A 20,193-nucleotide genomic window follows, 5' to 3' on the forward strand; every position below is an offset into this window, starting at 1 on the left:
GTTTTGTCAATGTTGAGGGGGAGTTTGTAGGCAGTTAGCCAAAGATGGACTTTAATTAGCTTAGTATTTACTGTGATATTTAAAGCAAGGAAGTCAGGACTGGAGTACATGAAGGTTGTGTCGTCAGCAAATAGAATTGGTTTGAGGTGTTTGGAGGTATTTGGAAGGTCATTAATGTAGATGAGAAAGAGGAGAGAGCCACGTATGCTGCCCTGAAGAATACCAATGTTGATGTGTAAAGTGCGAGAAATTGAATTATTCACAGAAACATACTGGAGCCTGTCAGTAAGGTAAGATTTAAGGTATTGCACAGAGTGACCTCTGACTCCATAATGATGTAATTCAAGAAAAAGGTTTTGGTGGTTGACAGTGTCAAAGCCTTACGCAGGTCCGCAAATAACCCAACAGGGAACTCATTTTTATCAAGAGCTGAATGTATCAAGTTAATCATATTAATATGTGCATCGTTAGTGCTGTTTTTTGGGTCTGAAGCCATATTGACAAGAGCTAAGTATATTGAGTTTGGCTGGATAAGAATAAAGCTGCTTGTAGATTAGTTTTTCAAATATTTTTGACAAGTTTGGCAGGATTGATATAGGTCTGTAGTTGTTAACATCAGTGAGATCACCACATTTGTGGACAGGGGTTACTCTCGCTTTTTTTTTTTAATATCTGGAAAGGTTTGGAGTTCAAGTGACTTGTTCAAGAACAATGCAATAGCAGGAGCTAAAGATCTGCAGGCTTTTTTGTAAATTAAAGTTGGTATCTCCTCAAGGGCACTAGACTTGGTTTTAAGGGAAAGGATTATCTCATTAACATCAGTGGAATTTGCAGGCGTTAGGTACTGAGACTGTGGATAGTTTCCTGTAAGATAGTCGTGAACATCAATACTGGAAGATGAAATATCATTTGCAAGGGTTGACCCAATGGAAGAGAAAACCCTATTGAACTCAAAAGCAGTATCAGAGGCTGTAAGCTGACTATCGTTATTGGAAAGGAGTATTGGTTTGTTATTTAAAATCTTCTTTGATCTCAATATTTGTGAAATTGTGTTCCATGTTTTCTAAATGTTGCACTTTGTTTGGGTAAATTTATCTTCGTATTATTTAATTTTGGCTCTTTTAATTATTTTAGAGAGCAATGATAAGTAATTCCTTGAAAATTCTTTGGAGACGATTCCTAACATAAACTTCATCACCTTCCAAATCCCTCACCACCTTCTATACCCTTCAACACCTTCCTCACCCTTCACCACCTTCTATACCCTTCACCACCTTCTATACCCTTCACCACCTTCCATACCCTTCACCACCTTCAATACCCTTCATAACGTTATATACCCTTCACCACCTTCCACACCCTTCACCACGTTCCATACCCTTCACCACCTTCCATACCCTTCACCACCTTCCATACCCTTCACCACCTTCCATACCCTTCACCACCTTCTATACACTTCACCACCTTCTTATCCCTTCACTACCTTTCATACCCCTCATCACCTTCCATACCCTTCACCACCTCCTTGCACTTCACCACCTTCCATACCCTTCATCACCTTCTATTAACTTTACCCCTTCCATACCCTTCACCACCTCTCATACCCTTCACCAACTTCTATACACTTCACTACCTTCCATACCCTTCACCCCTTCCATACCCTTCACCACCTTCCATACCCTTCACCACCTTCCATACCCTTCACCACCTTCCATACCCTTCCCAACCTTCCATGCCCTTCATAACCTAACATACTCCTTCACCACCTTCCATACCCTTCACTACCTTCCGCACCCTTCACCGCCTTCTGTACCCTTCACAAACTTCCATACCCTTAACAGCCTTCCAAACCCTTCACCACCTTCTGTACCATTCACCACCTTCCATACCTCTCACCACCTTTCATACCCCTCACCACCTTCCATACCCTTCCCAACCTTCCATGCCCTTCACAACCTAACATACTCCTTCACCACCTTCCATACTCTTCACCACCTTCCACATCCTTCAGCACCTTCCATACCCTTCACCACCTTCCATACCCTTCACCACCTTCCATACCCTTCACCACCTTCCATACCCTTCACCACCTTCCATTCCCTTCACCACCTTCAATACCCTTCACAATCTTCCATACCCTTCATCACCTTCCTTATCCTTCACAACCTTCCATACCCTTATAACCACCTTCCATACCCTTTACACCTTCCATACCTTCACCATCTTCCAAATCCTTCACCACCTTCTATACCCTTCACTACTTTTCATACTCCTCACCACCTTCCATACCCATCAAGACCTTCCATACCCTTCACCACCTTCCACACCCTTCACCACCTATACACTTCACCATCTTCCATACCCTTCACCACCTTCTATACCCTTCACAAACTTCCGTACCCTTCACAACCTTCCATACCCTTCACCAACTTCCATACCTTACACCATCTTCTATACCCTTCACCACCTTCCATTTCCATCACCACCACCTATACCCTTTACCACCCTTAATATCCTTCACCATCTTCCTAACCTTAACCACATTCCATACCCTCACCATCTTTCGCACGCTTCACCACCTTCTATACCCTTCACAGACTTCAGTACACTTCACAACCTTCCATATCCTTCACCTTCCATACCCTTCACAACCTTCCTACCCTTCACCTTACATACCATTCACCACTGTTTAAACCCTTCACTAACTTCCATTCCTTTCACCACCTTCCATACCCTTCACCACTATCCATATACTTCACCACCTTCTATACCCTTCACCACCTTCCATTCCCTTCAACACCTTTCATACCTTTCACCACCTTCTATACCCTTCACCACCTTCCATACCCTTCACCACTATCTATACACTTCACTAACTTCCATGCCTTTCACCAAATTACATACTCATTACCACGTTCCAAACCCTTCACCACCTTCTATTTACCTTCACCACCTTCCATAACCTTCACCACCTTCCATACTCTTCACCACCTTCAACAACCTTCATCACCTTCCACACCCTTCATCACTGTTACAAATACCCTTCAGACTTAGTACGGTTCTTTTCCCGCAGTGATCAATATATATTATATCGGCCTTGCCAACATGAGTCTAGGAGTAAATAAACAACACTGTATAAATTGGGAAAACAATGTATCTACGCTAAGGGTGACATACATAACAATTAAATGGTAAATATAATAGCCAGAAAATATTCTTTAGCATGCAATAATATAAATAAAAATCCTTATTGAGCAATGAGCCATATCACCAGTACATGAATTACTAAAAGGAATAATACACAATCATGTATCCAGAGATCTAACCGAGTATTTAGCTAAAATAACAGTAACCACTGACTTACCTTAAAATATATCTCCTCTCGACCAAAGCTGCCACGCCTCTGACCAATGCGTCGGTTCCCAGGCCAGGCATCCTACCACAATATCAACTAAGCATCCACATAAACTATTGTCGAAATTCTACTAACAAAATGCAGTACTAATATTCAAGTCATTATTAATCTGAAGAGTATTAAATACTGTTATATTTCTCAAAAAAATTTACTAGCAAACAATAATAAGAATTAATCAAGGTTGAACTATAAACACTCGCTTGACATCATGTTCCTACACTGGCCACATCCAAATATGGTCAACCCCCACACGGAGAAACCAACATAAAAATACTTCCACAAAAGCCTCATACAATATAATGCAATTCAGGCACACTACAGCATGCTACAATATACAACATACAATCATCTAATATCATCCAACTGGATACTATACTTGTTATAGAACAAGACAATAAAGTAATATAAGCATCAAGAGTAATGTTAGAATTCTAGTTGGATTCGTAACAACCACCTTCCATATACTTCACCACCTTCCATAACTACCTTCCATACCTTTAACAACCTTCCATACCCATCACCACCTTCCATGCCCTTCACAAACTTTCATATCCTTCAGCACCTTCCTTACCTATCACCACCTTCCATACCCTTCACAAATTTCCTTCCCCTCACCACCTTCCATACCCATCACCACCTTCCATTTCCTTCACCACTTCCATACCCTTCACCACCTTCCATACCCTTCACAACCTTCTATACCCTTCACCACCTTCAATAACCTTCAGCACCTTCCATACCCTTCACCACATTCCATATCCTTCACCACATAACACACTCTTCACCGCTTTCCGTTCGCTTCACCTCCTTCCATACCCTTCATCACCTCCTATACCCTTCAACACCTTCCGAACCATTCAACCCCTTCCATACCCTTCATCACGCACGCATGATTGGTGTTGGCACTCGTGATTGGTGTTGGCACTCTTGATTGGTTCTGACACTCATGATTGGTGCTGGCACTCTTTGTTGGAAATTATCCAACACTAATACATCATTTCTTGTATTATAATACATCATTATTGTATTAGCCATACTAATTATTAATCTTACTAATTCGTAGAAATAACCAAATTAATTTATTTCCTGTTGCGCTGTTCCTGCCAAATTATTCCTATTATGAATAACGCAGCTACATGTTGCGACAGGAAGTCACAGAAAATATCTCCACATTTACTTAAATCTAAAAAGAGTTTAGTTAATTACTTTCCTTCACAAAGGATAATCATTTATTTAGTTGATGATTTTTATAGCATATTATTTCTTACTGAATTCGTTCATCAAGGTGAATTAACAACTACAGTGGAAAATATTCTAATGTAAAACAATTCAATACAATATTCCTTCCTCTCATATAATGCAGTCTTAATAAGCTGACTTGCATTGTGCAAAAATATATTTCACCTTAATACATTTATCAGTGACATCAGTACTTGTCACGATTCCTTACTTTCCTAATTAATTACCAGTAAATAAAATACTTTGGGCTAGAGATCACTTTGAGAGTTCTGCGCATGCGTATCCGAGCCTGCCGGGAAGGAGGAGGAGGGCCAAAAGAAGCGTGGAAGGAGCGTCGCCTGCACCCACCATTGCAAGGAACTTGCGTAGCAATGTCCTTGCGGTAGTTGAGCCTTCCAGTCCTGCCAGGGACTGGAAGGAGTGCCCTTGGTTGGGCACCCGAGGAGTGAAGTGCCCTTGGGTCCCTTTGTCCGTCCTTGTTCCCTCCTCCGAGGGTCTAATGTTGCAGGAGGATCATCATTAACCGGGTCCCGGTAGTACAGTCAGGTTCGTTTTCGACACACAATTGAGGGTCAATGTTCCTTGCAATGTTATTGCAAGGAACTTGCGTAGTGTTATTAATTTCGCTCCTACAACCACGAGAGCGGTGCCACGTTATTCCGGCACACAGGCAGTGTCCTAGAACTCATCAATTTTCCAGCCCGTCGTTGACGTTTTATCATGGCAGTTGAGGACGAGGGACCTGGAATCGTTCCAACATCAACGGATACTTGGCCCGGCGACAATTAATAACCTTTCATATAGCAGTGTGTACACATGTTTATATTTTAGGATAGTTGTCGTTAGATTGAGAAATTAACATCAAAATCCAGTACGTTTACTCTCTAGCCGTATTCCATACTTTATATAGGAATATTTTGCATTAATATCTGTAGAAGAATTCCGAATTATTAAATGTATATGTAGTGATATACGTAGAAGATTTCTACATTGTAATTGCCTTTCAGCTCCCAAGTTCTACATCAAGCGAGGTACTAGGCTTCCCCACTTTCACGTGCAACAATTTGTCCGACGCAATACGTTGTCAGTGGAGTTTGGCAACCGATTTCACCTCTCTAGATTTCACAGCTAAGCTGTTAATTGTTATTGTAGATAACTAACAAATATAGTTACCTAAATGATCTCCTAATGAGATCAATACTACTAACCCATTTATTCAACCATATACATGGCTATATTATTGTAGTATTTTGAGGTACTTTTGCCTCTAATTATTTTTACCTAATTCATTTAAATTCAATCATATTTATTTAATTCAGTGATGAACCAGCACTGAAATTATGCTTCGGATATATTAATCTTTTCGCATATAACCTCCCATTTTGGGTGAGTGAATATGACTCATAATACATATCACTTTAATGTTCAATATATTATTAATTAAGAACATCCATTGGACACTAGTTCAAAAATTATTATCTAACCACTTGCTGTACCCAGTTTCCACTTTTTCTCAAAACGTTATAGTCCTTCGTAGCTATCGAAAATAGTATCAATATAAATGATTTACACGAGTCAAGTTTTCCCATACTCATGATTAGTGTTGGCACTCATGATTGGTGCAGTCAATGATGATTGATGCTGGCACTAAAGATTAGTCCTGACACTCATGATTGGTGCTGGCACTGATGATTGTTGCTGGCACTAATGATTGGTGCTGGCACTAATGATTAGTGATGGCATTAATGATTGGTGCTGGCACCCATGATTGGTGCTGGCACCAATGATTGATGCTGACAATGATGATTTGTGCCAGGACTGATGATTGATGCTGGCACTGATGATTGGTGCTGGCATTGATTATTGGTGCTGGCACTGATGATTAGTGTTGGTTTTTGAAGAGTAGTGCAGGCACAGATGATTGGTGCTAGGATTGATGATTAGTGCTGGAACTGATGAATAGTGCTGGCACTGATGATTAGAGCTGGCACTGATGATTAGTGCTGGCACTGATGATTAGTGCTGGCACTGATGACTGGTGCTAGGATTGATGATTAGTGCTGGTACTGATGATTAGAGCTGGCACTGATGATTAGTGCTGGCACTGATGATTAGTGCTGGCACTGATGATTGGTGCTAGTACTGATGATTACTGCTGATACTGATGATTGGTGCTAGTACTGATGATTACTGCTGATACTGATGATTGGTGCTAGTATTGATGATTAGTGCTGGCACTGATGATTGGTGCTAGTACTGATCATTACTGCTGATACTGATGATTGGTGCTAGTATTGATGATTAGTGCTGGCACTGATGATTGGTGCTAGTATTGATGATTAGTGCTGGCACAGATGACCAGTGCTGGCACTGATGACCAGTGCTGGCACTGATGACCAGTGCTGGCACTGATGACCAGTGCTGGCACTGATGACCAGTGCTGGCACTGATGACCAGTGCTGGCACTGATGACCAGTGCTGGCACTGATGACCAGTGCTGGCACTGATGACCAGTGCTGGCACTGATGACCAGTGCTGGCACTGATGACCAGTGCTGGCACTGATGACCAGTGCTGGCACTGATGACCAGTGCTGGCACTGATGACCAGTGCTGGCACTGATGACCAGTGCTGGCACTGATGACCAGTGCTGGCACTGATGACCAGTGCTGGCACTGATGACCAGTGCTGGCACTGATGACCAGTGCTGGCACTGATGACCAGTGCTGGCACTGATGACCAGTGCTGCCACTGATGACCAGTGCTGGCACTGATGACCAGTGCTGGCACTGATGACCAGTGCTGGCACTGATGACCAGTGCTGGCACTGATGACCAGTGCTGGCACTGATGACTGATCTAGAACACTCTTAAAATTTGGATGTTAGAAAACATAAAATTCTGCCATGATTTTATATGTAAATTTATATGGTTAAAAGAATATTGGATCTTTTTGCCAAATATTGGATGGTTATCAAATGTAATAATGAACAAATATTTGCATGTCCCAAAGCGTACTATCACTGCACACAGTACCGATACTACAGTGGGAACTGTGCTGCACACAGCACAGTTTCCACAGACACAGTACCCACTGACACAGTACTCACTGACGCAGTTCCCACTGACACACTACCTAATGACACAGTACCCAATGACACAGTACCTAATGACAAAGTACCCACTGACACAGTACCCACTGACACAATACCTTCTTACACAATACCCACTGGCACAGTACCTAATGACACAGTACCCACTGACACAGTACCCACTGACACAGTACCCATTGACACAGTACCTGCTAACACAGTACCCACTGACACAGTACACACTGATACAGTACCCTCTAACAGTACCCTCTTACACAATACCCACTGACACAGTACCTAATGACATAGTGCCCACTGACACAGTACCCACTGACACAAAACCCACTGACACAGTACCCTCTGACAGTACCCTCTGACACAATACCCACTGACACAGTACCCACTGACACATTACCCACTGACACAGTACACACTGACTCAGTACACACCGACAGAGTACCCACTGACACAGTACCTAATGACACAGTATCCATTGACACAGCACCTGCTGACACAGTACACACTGACACAGTACACACTGATGCAGTGCCCTCTAACAGTACCCTCTGACACAATACCCACTGACACAGTACCTAATGACACAGTACCCACTGACACAATACCCATTCAATCAGTACCTGCTGATACAGTACTCACACAATTCACACTGATACAGTACCCTCTAACAGAACCCTCTGACACAATACCCACTGACACAGTACCTAATGACATATTACTCACAGACACAGTATCCACTGACACAGTACCCACTGACACAGTACACATTGACACAGTACCCACTTATACAGTACCCACCGACACAGTACCCACTGACACAATACTCACTGACACTGCACCCACTGACACAGTACCCTTACACAGTACCCAATGACACAGTTTCTACCGACACAGTATCCACTGACACAGATTTCACTGACACAGTACCCACTTATACAGTACCCCCCGACACAGTACCCACTGACAGAGTACCCACTGACACAGTTCCTACTGACACAATACCCACTGACACAGTACCCACTGACACAGTACCCACTGTCACAGTACCCCTCTGACAAAGTACCCTCAGATACAGTACCCTCTGACAGTACCCACTGACACAGTACCCAATGACAAAATCCACTGACAGTTCCTATCGACAAAGTACCCACTGACACAATACCCACTGACACAGTACCCGCTGACACAATACCCACTTACACAGTACCCACTGACACAAAACCTACTTACACAGTACCCACTGACACAGTACCTAATGACACAGTACCCACTGACACAGTACCCACTGACACAGTACACATTGACACAGTACCTGCTAACACAGTACCCACTGACACAGTACACACTGATACAGTACCCTCTAACAGTACCCTCTGACACAATACCCACTGACACAGTACCTAATGACATAGTGCCAACTGACACAGTACCCACTGACACAGTACCCTCTGACAGTACCCTCTGACACAATACCCACTGACACAGTACCCACTGACACATTACCCACTGACACAGTACACACTGACACAGTACACACCGACAGAGTACCCACTGACAAAGTACCCACTGACACAGTACCTAATGACAAAGTACCCACTGACACAGTACCCACTGACACAGTACCCACTGACACAGTACCTACTTACACAGTACCCACTGACGCAGTACATACTGACACAGTACCCACTGACACAGTTCCCATTGAATCAGTACCTGCTGACACACTACCCACTGACACAATTCACACTGATACAGTACCCTCTAACAGTACCCACTGACACAATACACACTGACACAGTACCTAATGATATAGTACCCACTGACACAGTATCCACTGACATAGTACCCACTGACACAGTACCCTCTGACACAGTAATCACCGATACATTAGCTACTGACACAGTACCAACCGACACAACACCCTCTGACACAATACCCACTGACACAATGTATTCAGTCACAGTACCTACTGACACAGTACCCACTGACACAGTAACAAATGACACAATACCCACTGACACAGTAATCACCGACACAGTAACTACTGACACAGTACCAACCGACACAGCACCCTCTGACACAGTACCCACTGACACAGTACCCACTGACACAGTATCCACCGACATAGTACCTACTGACAGAGTACCCACCGACACAGTACTCACTGACACTGTACCCACTGACACACTACCCAATGACTCAGTACCCACTGACACAGTACCCACTGACACATTACCCACTGACACAGTTGCTACTGACACAGTAGACACCAACACAGTACCCTCTGACACAGTACCAATCGACACAGTACACATTGACACAGTACCCACTGACACAGTACCCACTGAACCAGTTTTCCCTGACACAGTACCCCCTGACATAATACCTACTGACACAGTACCCACCGACTCAGTACTCACTTACACTGTACCCACTGACACAGTACCCACTGACACAGTACCCACCAACACAGTACCCACCAACACAGTACCCACTGACACAGTACCCATTGAATCAGTACCTGCTGACACAGTACCCACTGACACAATTCACACTGATACAGTACCCTCTGACACAATACCCACTGACACAGTACCCTCTGACAGTACCCTCTAACACAATACCCACTGACACAGTACCCACTGACACATTATCCACTGACACAGTACCCATTGACACATTACCCACTGAAAGAGTACACACTGACACAGTACCCTCTGACAGTACCATCTGACATAGTGCCCACTAACACAGTACCCACTGACACAAAACCCACTGACACAGTACCCTCTGACAGTACCCTCTGACACAATACACACTGACACAGTACCTAATGATATAGTACCCACTGACACAGTATCCACTGACACAGTACCCACTGACACAGTACCCTCTGACACAGTAATCACCGATACATTAGCTACTGACACAGTACCAACCGACACAACACCCTCTGACACAATACCCACTGACACAATGTATTCAGTCACAGTACCTACTGACACAGTACCCACTGACACAGTAACAAATGACACAATACCCACTGACACAGTAATCACCGACACAGTAACTACTGACACAGTACCAACCGACACAGCACCCTCTGACACAGTACCCACTGACACAGTACCCACTGACACAGTATCCACCGACATAGTACCTACTGACAGAGTACCCACCGACACAGTACTCACTGACACTGTACCCACTGACACACTACCCAATGACTCAGTACCCACTGACACAGTACCCACTGACACATTACCCACTGACACAGTTGCTACTGACACAGTAGACACCAACACAGTACCCTCTGACACAGTACCAATCGACACAGTACACGTTGACACAGTACCCACTGAACCAGTTTTCCCTGACACAGTACCCCCTGACATAATACCTACTGACACAGTACCCACCGACTCAGTACTCACTTACACTGTACCCACTGACACAGTACCCACTGACACAGTACCCACCAACACAGTACCCACCAACACAGTACCCACTGACACAGTACCCATTGAATCAGTACCTGCTGACACAGTACCCACTGACACAATTCACACTGATACAGTACCCTCTGACACAATACCCACTGACACAGTACCCTCTGACAGTACCCTCTAACACAATACCCACTGACACAGTACCCACTGACACATTATCCACTGACACAGTACCCATTGACACATTACCCACTGAAAGAGTACACACTGACACAGTACCCTCTGACAGTACCATCTGACATAGTGCCCACTAACACAGTACCCACTGACACAAAACCCACTGACACAGTACCCTCTGACAGTACCATCTGACACAATACCCACTGACACAGTACCCACTGACACATTATCCACTGACACAGTACACACTGACTCAGTACACACCGACAGAGTACCCACTGACACAGTACCTAATGACAAAGTACCCAATGACACAGTATCCACTGACACAGTACCCACTGACACAGTACCTACTTACACAATACCCACTGACACAGTACCTAATGACCCAGTACCCACTGACACAGTACCCTCTGACACAGTATCCATTGACACAGCACCTGCTGACACAGTACACACTGACACATTACACACTGACACATTACACACTGATGCAGTACCCTCTAACAGTACCCTCTGACACAATACCCACTGACACAGTACCTAATGACACAGTACCCACTGACACAGTACCCATTCAATCAGTACCTGCTGACACAGTACTCACACAATTCACACTGATTCAGTACCCTCTAACAGAACCCTCTGACACAATACCCACTGACACAGTACCTAATGACATAGTACCCACTGACACAGTATCCACTGACACAGTACCCACTGACACAGTACCCTCTGACAGTACCCTCTGACACAATACCCACTGACACAGTACCCACTGACACATTATCCAATGACACAGTACCCATTGACACATTACCCACTGAAAGAGTACACACTGACACAGTACCCTCTGACAGTACCATCTGACATAATACCCACTGACACAGTATCCACTGACACAGTACCAACCGACACAACACCCTCTGACACAATACCCACTGATACAATGTCTTCAGACACAGTACCTACTGACACAGTACCCACTGACACAGTAACAAATGACACAATACCCACTGACACAGTAATCACCGTCACAGTAACTACTGACACAGTACCAACCGACACAGCGCCCTCTGACACAGTACCCACTGACACAATACCCACCGACATAGTACCTACTGACACAGTACCCACCGACACAGTACTCACTGACACTGAACCCACTGAAACACTACCCACTGACTCAGTGCCCACTGACACAGTACCTACTGACACAGTACCCACCAACACAGTACCCTCTGACACAGTACCAATGGGCAAAGTACACACTGACACAGTACCCACTGACACAGTACCCACTGAATCAGTTTTCCCTGACACAGTACCCCCTGACATAGTACCTACTGACACAGTACCCACCGACTCAGTACTCACTTACACTGTACCCATTGACACAGTACCCACTGACACAGAACCCACCAACACAGTACCCACTGACACAGTACCCATCGACACAGTACACACTGACAGAGTGCCCACTGGCAAAGCACCAACTGACACAGATCCCTCTGACAAAGTACCCACTGACACAATACTCACTGACACTGCACCCACTGACACAGTACCCTTACACAGTACCCAATGACACAGTTTCTACCGACACAGTATCCACTGACACAGATTTCACTGACACAGTACCCACTTATACAGTACCCACCGACACAGTACCCACTGACACAGTTCCCACTGACACAGAACCTACTGACAAAGTACCTTCTGACACAGTACCCACTGACACAGTACCCACTGTCACAGTACCCCTCTGACAAAGTACCCTCAGATACAGTACCCACTGACACAGTACCCACTGACACAGTACCCACTGTCACAGTACCCTCTGACATTGTAACCACTGACACAGTACCCACTTACACAGTACCCACTGACACAGTACCTACTGACACAGTACCCACTGACACAGTACCCTCTGACAAAGTACCCTCTGACAGTACCCACTGACACAGTACCCACTGACAAAACCCAATGACAGTTCCTATCGACAAAGTACCCACTGACACAATACCCACTGACACAGTACCCACTGACACAGTACCCGCTGACACAATACCCACTTACACAGTACCCACTGACACAAAACCTACTTACACAGTACCCACTGACACAGTACCTAATGACACAGTACCCACTGACACAGTACCCACTGACACAGTACCCACTGACACAGTACCCATTGACACAGTACCTGCTAACACAGTACCCACTGACACAGTACACACTAATACAGTACCCTCTAACAGTACCCATTGACACAATACCCACTGACACAGTACCTAATGACATAGTGTCAACTGACACAGTACCCACTGACACAGTACCCTCTGACAGTACCCTCTGACACAATACCCACTGACACAGTACCCACTGACACATTACCCACTGACACAGTACACACTGACACAGTACACACCGACAGAGTACCCACTGACAAAGTACCCACTGACACAGTACCTAATGACAAAGTACCCACTGACACAGTACCTACTGACACAGTACCCACTGACACAGTACCTAATGACAAAGTACCCACTGACATAGTACCCACTGACACAGTACCTACTTACACAGTACCCACTGACGCAGTACACACAAACACAGTACCCACTGACACAGTTCCCATTGAATCAGTACCTGCTGACACAGTACCCACTGACACAATTCACACTGATACAGTAACCTCTAACAGTACCCTCTGACACAATACCCACTGACACAGTATCTAATGACATAGTACCCACTGACACAGTATCCACTGACACAGTACCCACTGACACAGTACCCTCTGACAGTACCCTCTGACACAATACCCACTGACACAGTACCCACTGACACATTATCCACTGACACAGTACCTATTGACACATTACCCACTGAAAGAGTACACACTGACACAGTACCCTCTGACAGTACCATCTGACATAATACCCACTGACACAGTATCCACTGACACAGAACCCACTGACACTGTACTCGCTGACACAGTACCCACTGATACAGAGCCCTCTGACACAGTATTCACCGATACAGTAGCTACTGACACAGCACCAACCGACACAACACCCTCTGACACAATACCCACTGATACAATGTCTTCAGACTCAGTACCTACTGACACAGTCCCCACTGACACAGTAACAAATGACACAATACCCACTGACACAGTAATCACCGACACAGTAACTACTGACACAGTACCAACCGACACAGCACCCTCTGACACAGTATCCACTGACACAGTACCCACTGACACAGTACCCACCGACATAGTACCTACTGACAGAGTACCCACCGACACAGTACTCACTGACACTGTACCCACTGACACACTACCCAATGACTCAGTACGCACTGACACAGTACCCACTGACACAGTACCCACTGACACAGTTCCTACTGACACAGTAGACACCAACACAGTACCCTCTGACACAGTACCATTCGACACAGTACACATTGACACAGTACCCACTGACACAGTACCCACTGAATCAGTTTTCCCTGACACAGTACCCCCTGACATAGTACCTACTGACACAGTACCCACCGACTCAGTTCTCACTTACACTGTACCCACTGACACAGTACCCACTGACACAATACACACCAACACAGTACCCACAGACACAGTACCCATTGAATCAGTACCTGCTGACACAGTACCCACTGACACAATTCACACTGATACAGTACCCTCTGACAGTACCCTCTTACACAATACCCACTGACACAGTACCCACTGACACATTATCCACTGACACAGTACCCATTGACACATTACCCACTGAAAGAGTACACACTGACACAGTACCCTCTGACAGTACCATCTCACATAATACCCACTGACACAGTACCCACTGACACATTATCCACTGACACAGTACCCATTGACACATTACCCACTGAAAGAGTACACACTGACACAGTACCCTCTGACAGTACCATCTGATATAGTACCCACTGACACAGTATCCACTGACACAGAACCCACTGACACTGTACCCTCTGACACAGTACCCACTGACACAGTGCCCTCTGACACAATAATCACCGATACAGTAGCTACTGACACAGTACCAACCGACACAACACCCTCTGACACAATACCCACTGATACAATATCTTCAGACACAGTACCTACTGACACAGTACCCACTGACACAGTAACAAATGACACAATACCCACTGACACAGTAATCACCGACACAGTAACTACTGAGACAGTACCAACCTACACAACACCCTCTGACACAGTACCCACTGACACAGTACGCACTGACACAGTACCCACCGACACAGTACCCACCGACACAGTACTCACTGACACTGTACCCTCTGACACTCTACCCACTGACTCAGTACCCACTGTCACAGTACCCACTGACACAGTACCCACTGACACAGTTCCTACTGACAAAGTACCCACCAACACAGTACACTCTGACACAGTACCAATCGACACAGTACACACTGACACAGTACCCACTGACACAGTACCCACTGAATCAGTTTTCCCTGACACAGTACCCCCTGACATAGTGCCTACTGACACAGTACCCACCGACTCAGTTCTCACTTACACTGTACCCACTAACACAGTACCCACTGACACAGTACCCACCAACACAGTACCCACTGACACAGTACCCAGCGACACAGTACACACTGACAGAGTGCCCACTGACAAAGCACCAACTGACACAGATCCCTCTGACAAAGTACCCACTGACACAATACTCACTGGCACTGTACCCACTGACACAGTACCCTTACACAGTACCTACCGACACAGTATCCACTGACATAGATTTCACTGACACAGTACCTACCGACACAGTATCCACTGACACAGTACCCACTTATACAGTACCCACCGACACAGTACCCACTGACAGAGTACCCTCTGACACAGTTCCCACTGACAGAGTACCCTCTGACACAGTTCCCACTGACACAGTTCCCACTGACACAGTACCCACTGACACAGTACCCCTCTGAGACAGTACCCACTGACACAATACCCACTTGCACAGTACCTACTGACACAGTACCTGCTGACATAATAACCTCTGACAGTACCTACTGACACAATACCCCACTGACACAGAAATCACCGACACAGTAGCTACTGACACAGTATCAACCGACACAGCACCTTCTGACACAGTGCCCACGGACACAGTACCCACTGACACAGTACCCAATGACACAGTACCTACTGACACAGTACCCACTGACACAGTACCCACTGACACAGTACCCACTGACACAGTACCTACTGACACTGTACCCACTGACACAGTATCTACTGACACAGTTCCCACTGACACAGTACCCTCTAACACAGTACCCACTGACACAGTACCCACTGACACAGTACCTACTGACACAGTACCTACTGACACAGTACCCACTGACAGTACCCACTGACACAGTACCCACTGACAGAGTATCCTCTGACACTGTACCCACTGGCACAGTACCTACTGACACAGTATCTACTGACACAGTACCCACTGACAGTACCCACGATTAGTACAGTCAGTTCACCCGGAGATTCATGGCGTCTGTGCAACAGTGAGAGGTTTTGAGTAGAGACATTCAGTGAGAGAATGTTATATATAATGATAATATTGCTTTGTTTTCATATTTTATTGTATTGGATGTTATATTTGATGTTATTATCATATTTAAAGTTTATAACCCTTAACAAAAACTCCAAAAGTTTAGCAGTACGATTACAAATTCAGAAAGAAGTGGTTGCAAGACCTCAAGTGTTGGATAATGGGTGTTCCAGTCGGGGATACAAGAGCACACTATAAGTACTCTAAAACGGAGTTATAAGGGAAATATCAAGACTTGAAAAATCACGCCCAGTGTAAGAAACATATCAATGAACTATACACCTCTTATCTCAATGTTTACACCTATTGAACATAATTCATCAAAACTGGAAGGAGCAATTGTCATTTACTTTTGTCACTCGGCACTTAGGAACTGCGACTAGCTAGTTGATCTGTGAAGAACAATATTGATGACAGTAAAATTGTGTTAGATGTGGTGGATGTTATATACATACACACACAAAAAATTAGTTGATTGATTGACAGTTGAGAGGCGGGCCAAAAGAGCCAGAGCAGTAATATCATAAAGAATGTTTTGAGAAGGAGGTGATTAATGATATATATGTAATAATCATTACAGTTTGTTGTTAGAGGAATCCAATAACATTTCAGTTCAGAAGTTATCAGGAGTGTTTGTGTTTTACTATATTAAAAATCATTATAAAGTTGTGTCAACATATCTTGGTCAGGTTTTGCTTAAAATATGGGATGCTGAGAGGGCTGGAGAGTGAATTACATTATTATTATCGGATAGATAGTTGGAATTTCCTTGATGGAATATAAATAGATAATGCAAGTGTTTTGATTGAAATTAATAATGGAGTTTACGCAATATTAAAAGATGAAATTCCATCACACATTTTATAAGAAGTGTCTGGCACGCCATCAAGTGGCCGTTTCTCACACATCTTAATGTCTGCCTAGAAGCTTGGAGGTTCTCACACATCTTAATGTCTGCCTAGAAGCTTGGAGGTTCTCACACATCTTAATGTCTGCCTGAAAGCTTGGAGTTTCTCATACATCTTAATGTCTGCCTAGAAGCTTGGAGTTTCTCACATATCTTAATGTCTGCCTAGAAGCTTGGAGTTTCTCATACATCTTAATGTCCGAGTTTGTCATCGGTGACACTCCTAAATAATTCACTCACGCCTCTGTTAGACAAGTTGAATATAAAAAGATAAATGAATCTCTCAATGACGGCACAAGTCCACAACAAATATTTGTTAACTGTAAAACAAAATGATTGCCTGTTCAACCAGCTGTGGGTTGAACACTGACCAATGGTCAGAATTGAAGGCTCATTTTAAGAAAACAAGAGAAAGTGAGAGGTGCTACACAGCTAAGATTCTTTTTGACATGTATTTCCATATAAAAATTTTGCATATCTGTTTTTTTTTGCAACCCATACTCAGTGAAGTACAGAAAGTCAACACATTATTTCAGCCCCAAAAAATTGATAAAGTAAGGTTGCTTGATGATCTCTTTCTGCTTGTTAGATCAATTTGAAAATAAGTTGTGCTTCCTTCCTGCAAGGTTTACCTGCTCACTTGCAATATAAATGAATAATTGAGCCACCATTTTGAAACAAAAGTTAAAAAATTAAAAACCAATAAATTTATTAGAACAAATAAAGAATATATTTTGAGACACCGATGTTACGATTTTCTCTTTTATGTGTTTCAACAGCTCAGGCTGCTTCATATTATACATATTTGTCAAAACATCTCTCTCTTCTCATTTGCAGGCAAGTATTATATCTGTGAAGTAATGAAGTGCTTAGGTGCTTCACAAAAAGCAATAGTTAAGCGTAAATACCAACTAGGAAAAATTAATTTAGATGATTGGAATCATAAAAGTTTTTCCCTTAATAAGAACATAATAGAATAAGATGATGGATGGCCCGAGATGGGACCCCCTCCCAGTAAGGGAGGGATGCCCATATTGTATTGATGAGGACCTTGAGGAGGAGGATTTGTTGTTATGTTTAGTGCACCAATATCAACATAAATATCATTATTAGAGTTTATTATTTCATTAAAATTCAGTGTTATCAATCATATGTTTTTAAACTGTGCTGGAGGATTATTAATAAGTAGTATATTTTTAGATTACTGTTTAGATGTATATCTGTAACATTTTCATGTTTTTCGATGTTTTTAATATTTTCAATAGCTGTGTATTTAAAAATTGAGTTGGCAAAACGTTTGGAAGGTGGAGCAGGTAATGAAGGCAAGATAATGTCCCACAGGTAGTGTACGTGTCCCGGGACCCGCGGGACGTCTGTGTCTCCTTCTATTACCACTACGTCAAACTTCAGGGTTACAGTGGCACCTTCGACCAGTTTGTTCACTTATTTCTCCACGACACAAGTATGAGCTCTCACCAGTTGTTCTGTATGTAATGTGAAGTGCAGATAGGCCCTCAGTAGTCCAGTGTGTTGTATAGTGTGGGAGCCCTCAGTAGTCCAGTGTGTTGTATAGTGTGGGGGCCCTCAGTAGTCCAGTGTGTTGTATAGTGTGGGGGCCCTCAGTAGTCCTGTATGTTGTATAGTATGGGGGCCCTCAGAAGTCCAGTGTGTTGTATAGTGTGGGGGCAATCAGTAGTCCAGTGTGTTGTATAGTGTGGGGGCCCTCAGTAGTCCAATGTGATGTATAGTGTGGGGGCCCTCAGTAGTCCAGTGTGTTGTATAGTGTGGGGGCCCTCAGTAGTCCAATGTGATGTATAGTGTGGGGGCCCTCAGTAGTCCAGTGTGTTATATAGTGTGAAGGCCCTCAGTAGTCCAGTGTGTTGTATAGTGTGGGGGCCCTCAGTAGTCCAATGTGTTGTATAGTGTGGGGGCCCTCAGTAGTCCAGTGTGTTGTATAGTGTGGGGGCCCTCAGTAGTCCTGTATGTTGTATAGTATGGGGGCCCTCAGAAGTCCAGTGTATTGTATAGTGTGGGGTCCCTTAGTAGTCCAGTGTGTTGTATAGTGTGGGGGGCCCTCAGTAGTCCAGTGTGTTGTATAGTGTGGGGGCCCTCAGTAGTCCAATGTGATGTATAGTGTGGGGGCCCTCAGTAGTCAGGTGTGTGTTGTATAGTGTGGGGGGCTCAGAACTCCAGTGTGTTGTATAGTGTGGGGGCCCTCAGTAGTCCAATGTGTTGTACAGTGTAAGGGCCCTC

General features: G+C 44.3%; 1 protein-coding gene across 2 annotated transcripts in view; it reads left to right on the plus strand.

The window, feature by feature from the left end:
* The window catches only part of LOC123748693 (sulfotransferase 1B1), a 248,916-nt gene that overhangs the window by 174,682 nt on the left and 54,041 nt on the right, over positions 1-20,193 (plus strand). For both annotated transcript variants that reach the window (XM_069333270.1, XM_069333266.1), the window contains exon 5: positions 19,282-19,402. In XM_069333270.1, the coding sequence (XP_069189371.1) occupies positions 19,282-19,402 (121 nt within the window). The remainder of the gene's footprint in view (positions 1-19,281; positions 19,403-20,193) is intronic.

Source organism: Procambarus clarkii, chromosome 4 (assembly GCF_040958095.1).
Source record: "Procambarus clarkii isolate CNS0578487 chromosome 4, FALCON_Pclarkii_2.0, whole genome shotgun sequence".
In the NCBI taxonomy this organism is placed as follows: Eukaryota; Metazoa; Arthropoda; class Malacostraca; order Decapoda; family Cambaridae; genus Procambarus; species Procambarus clarkii.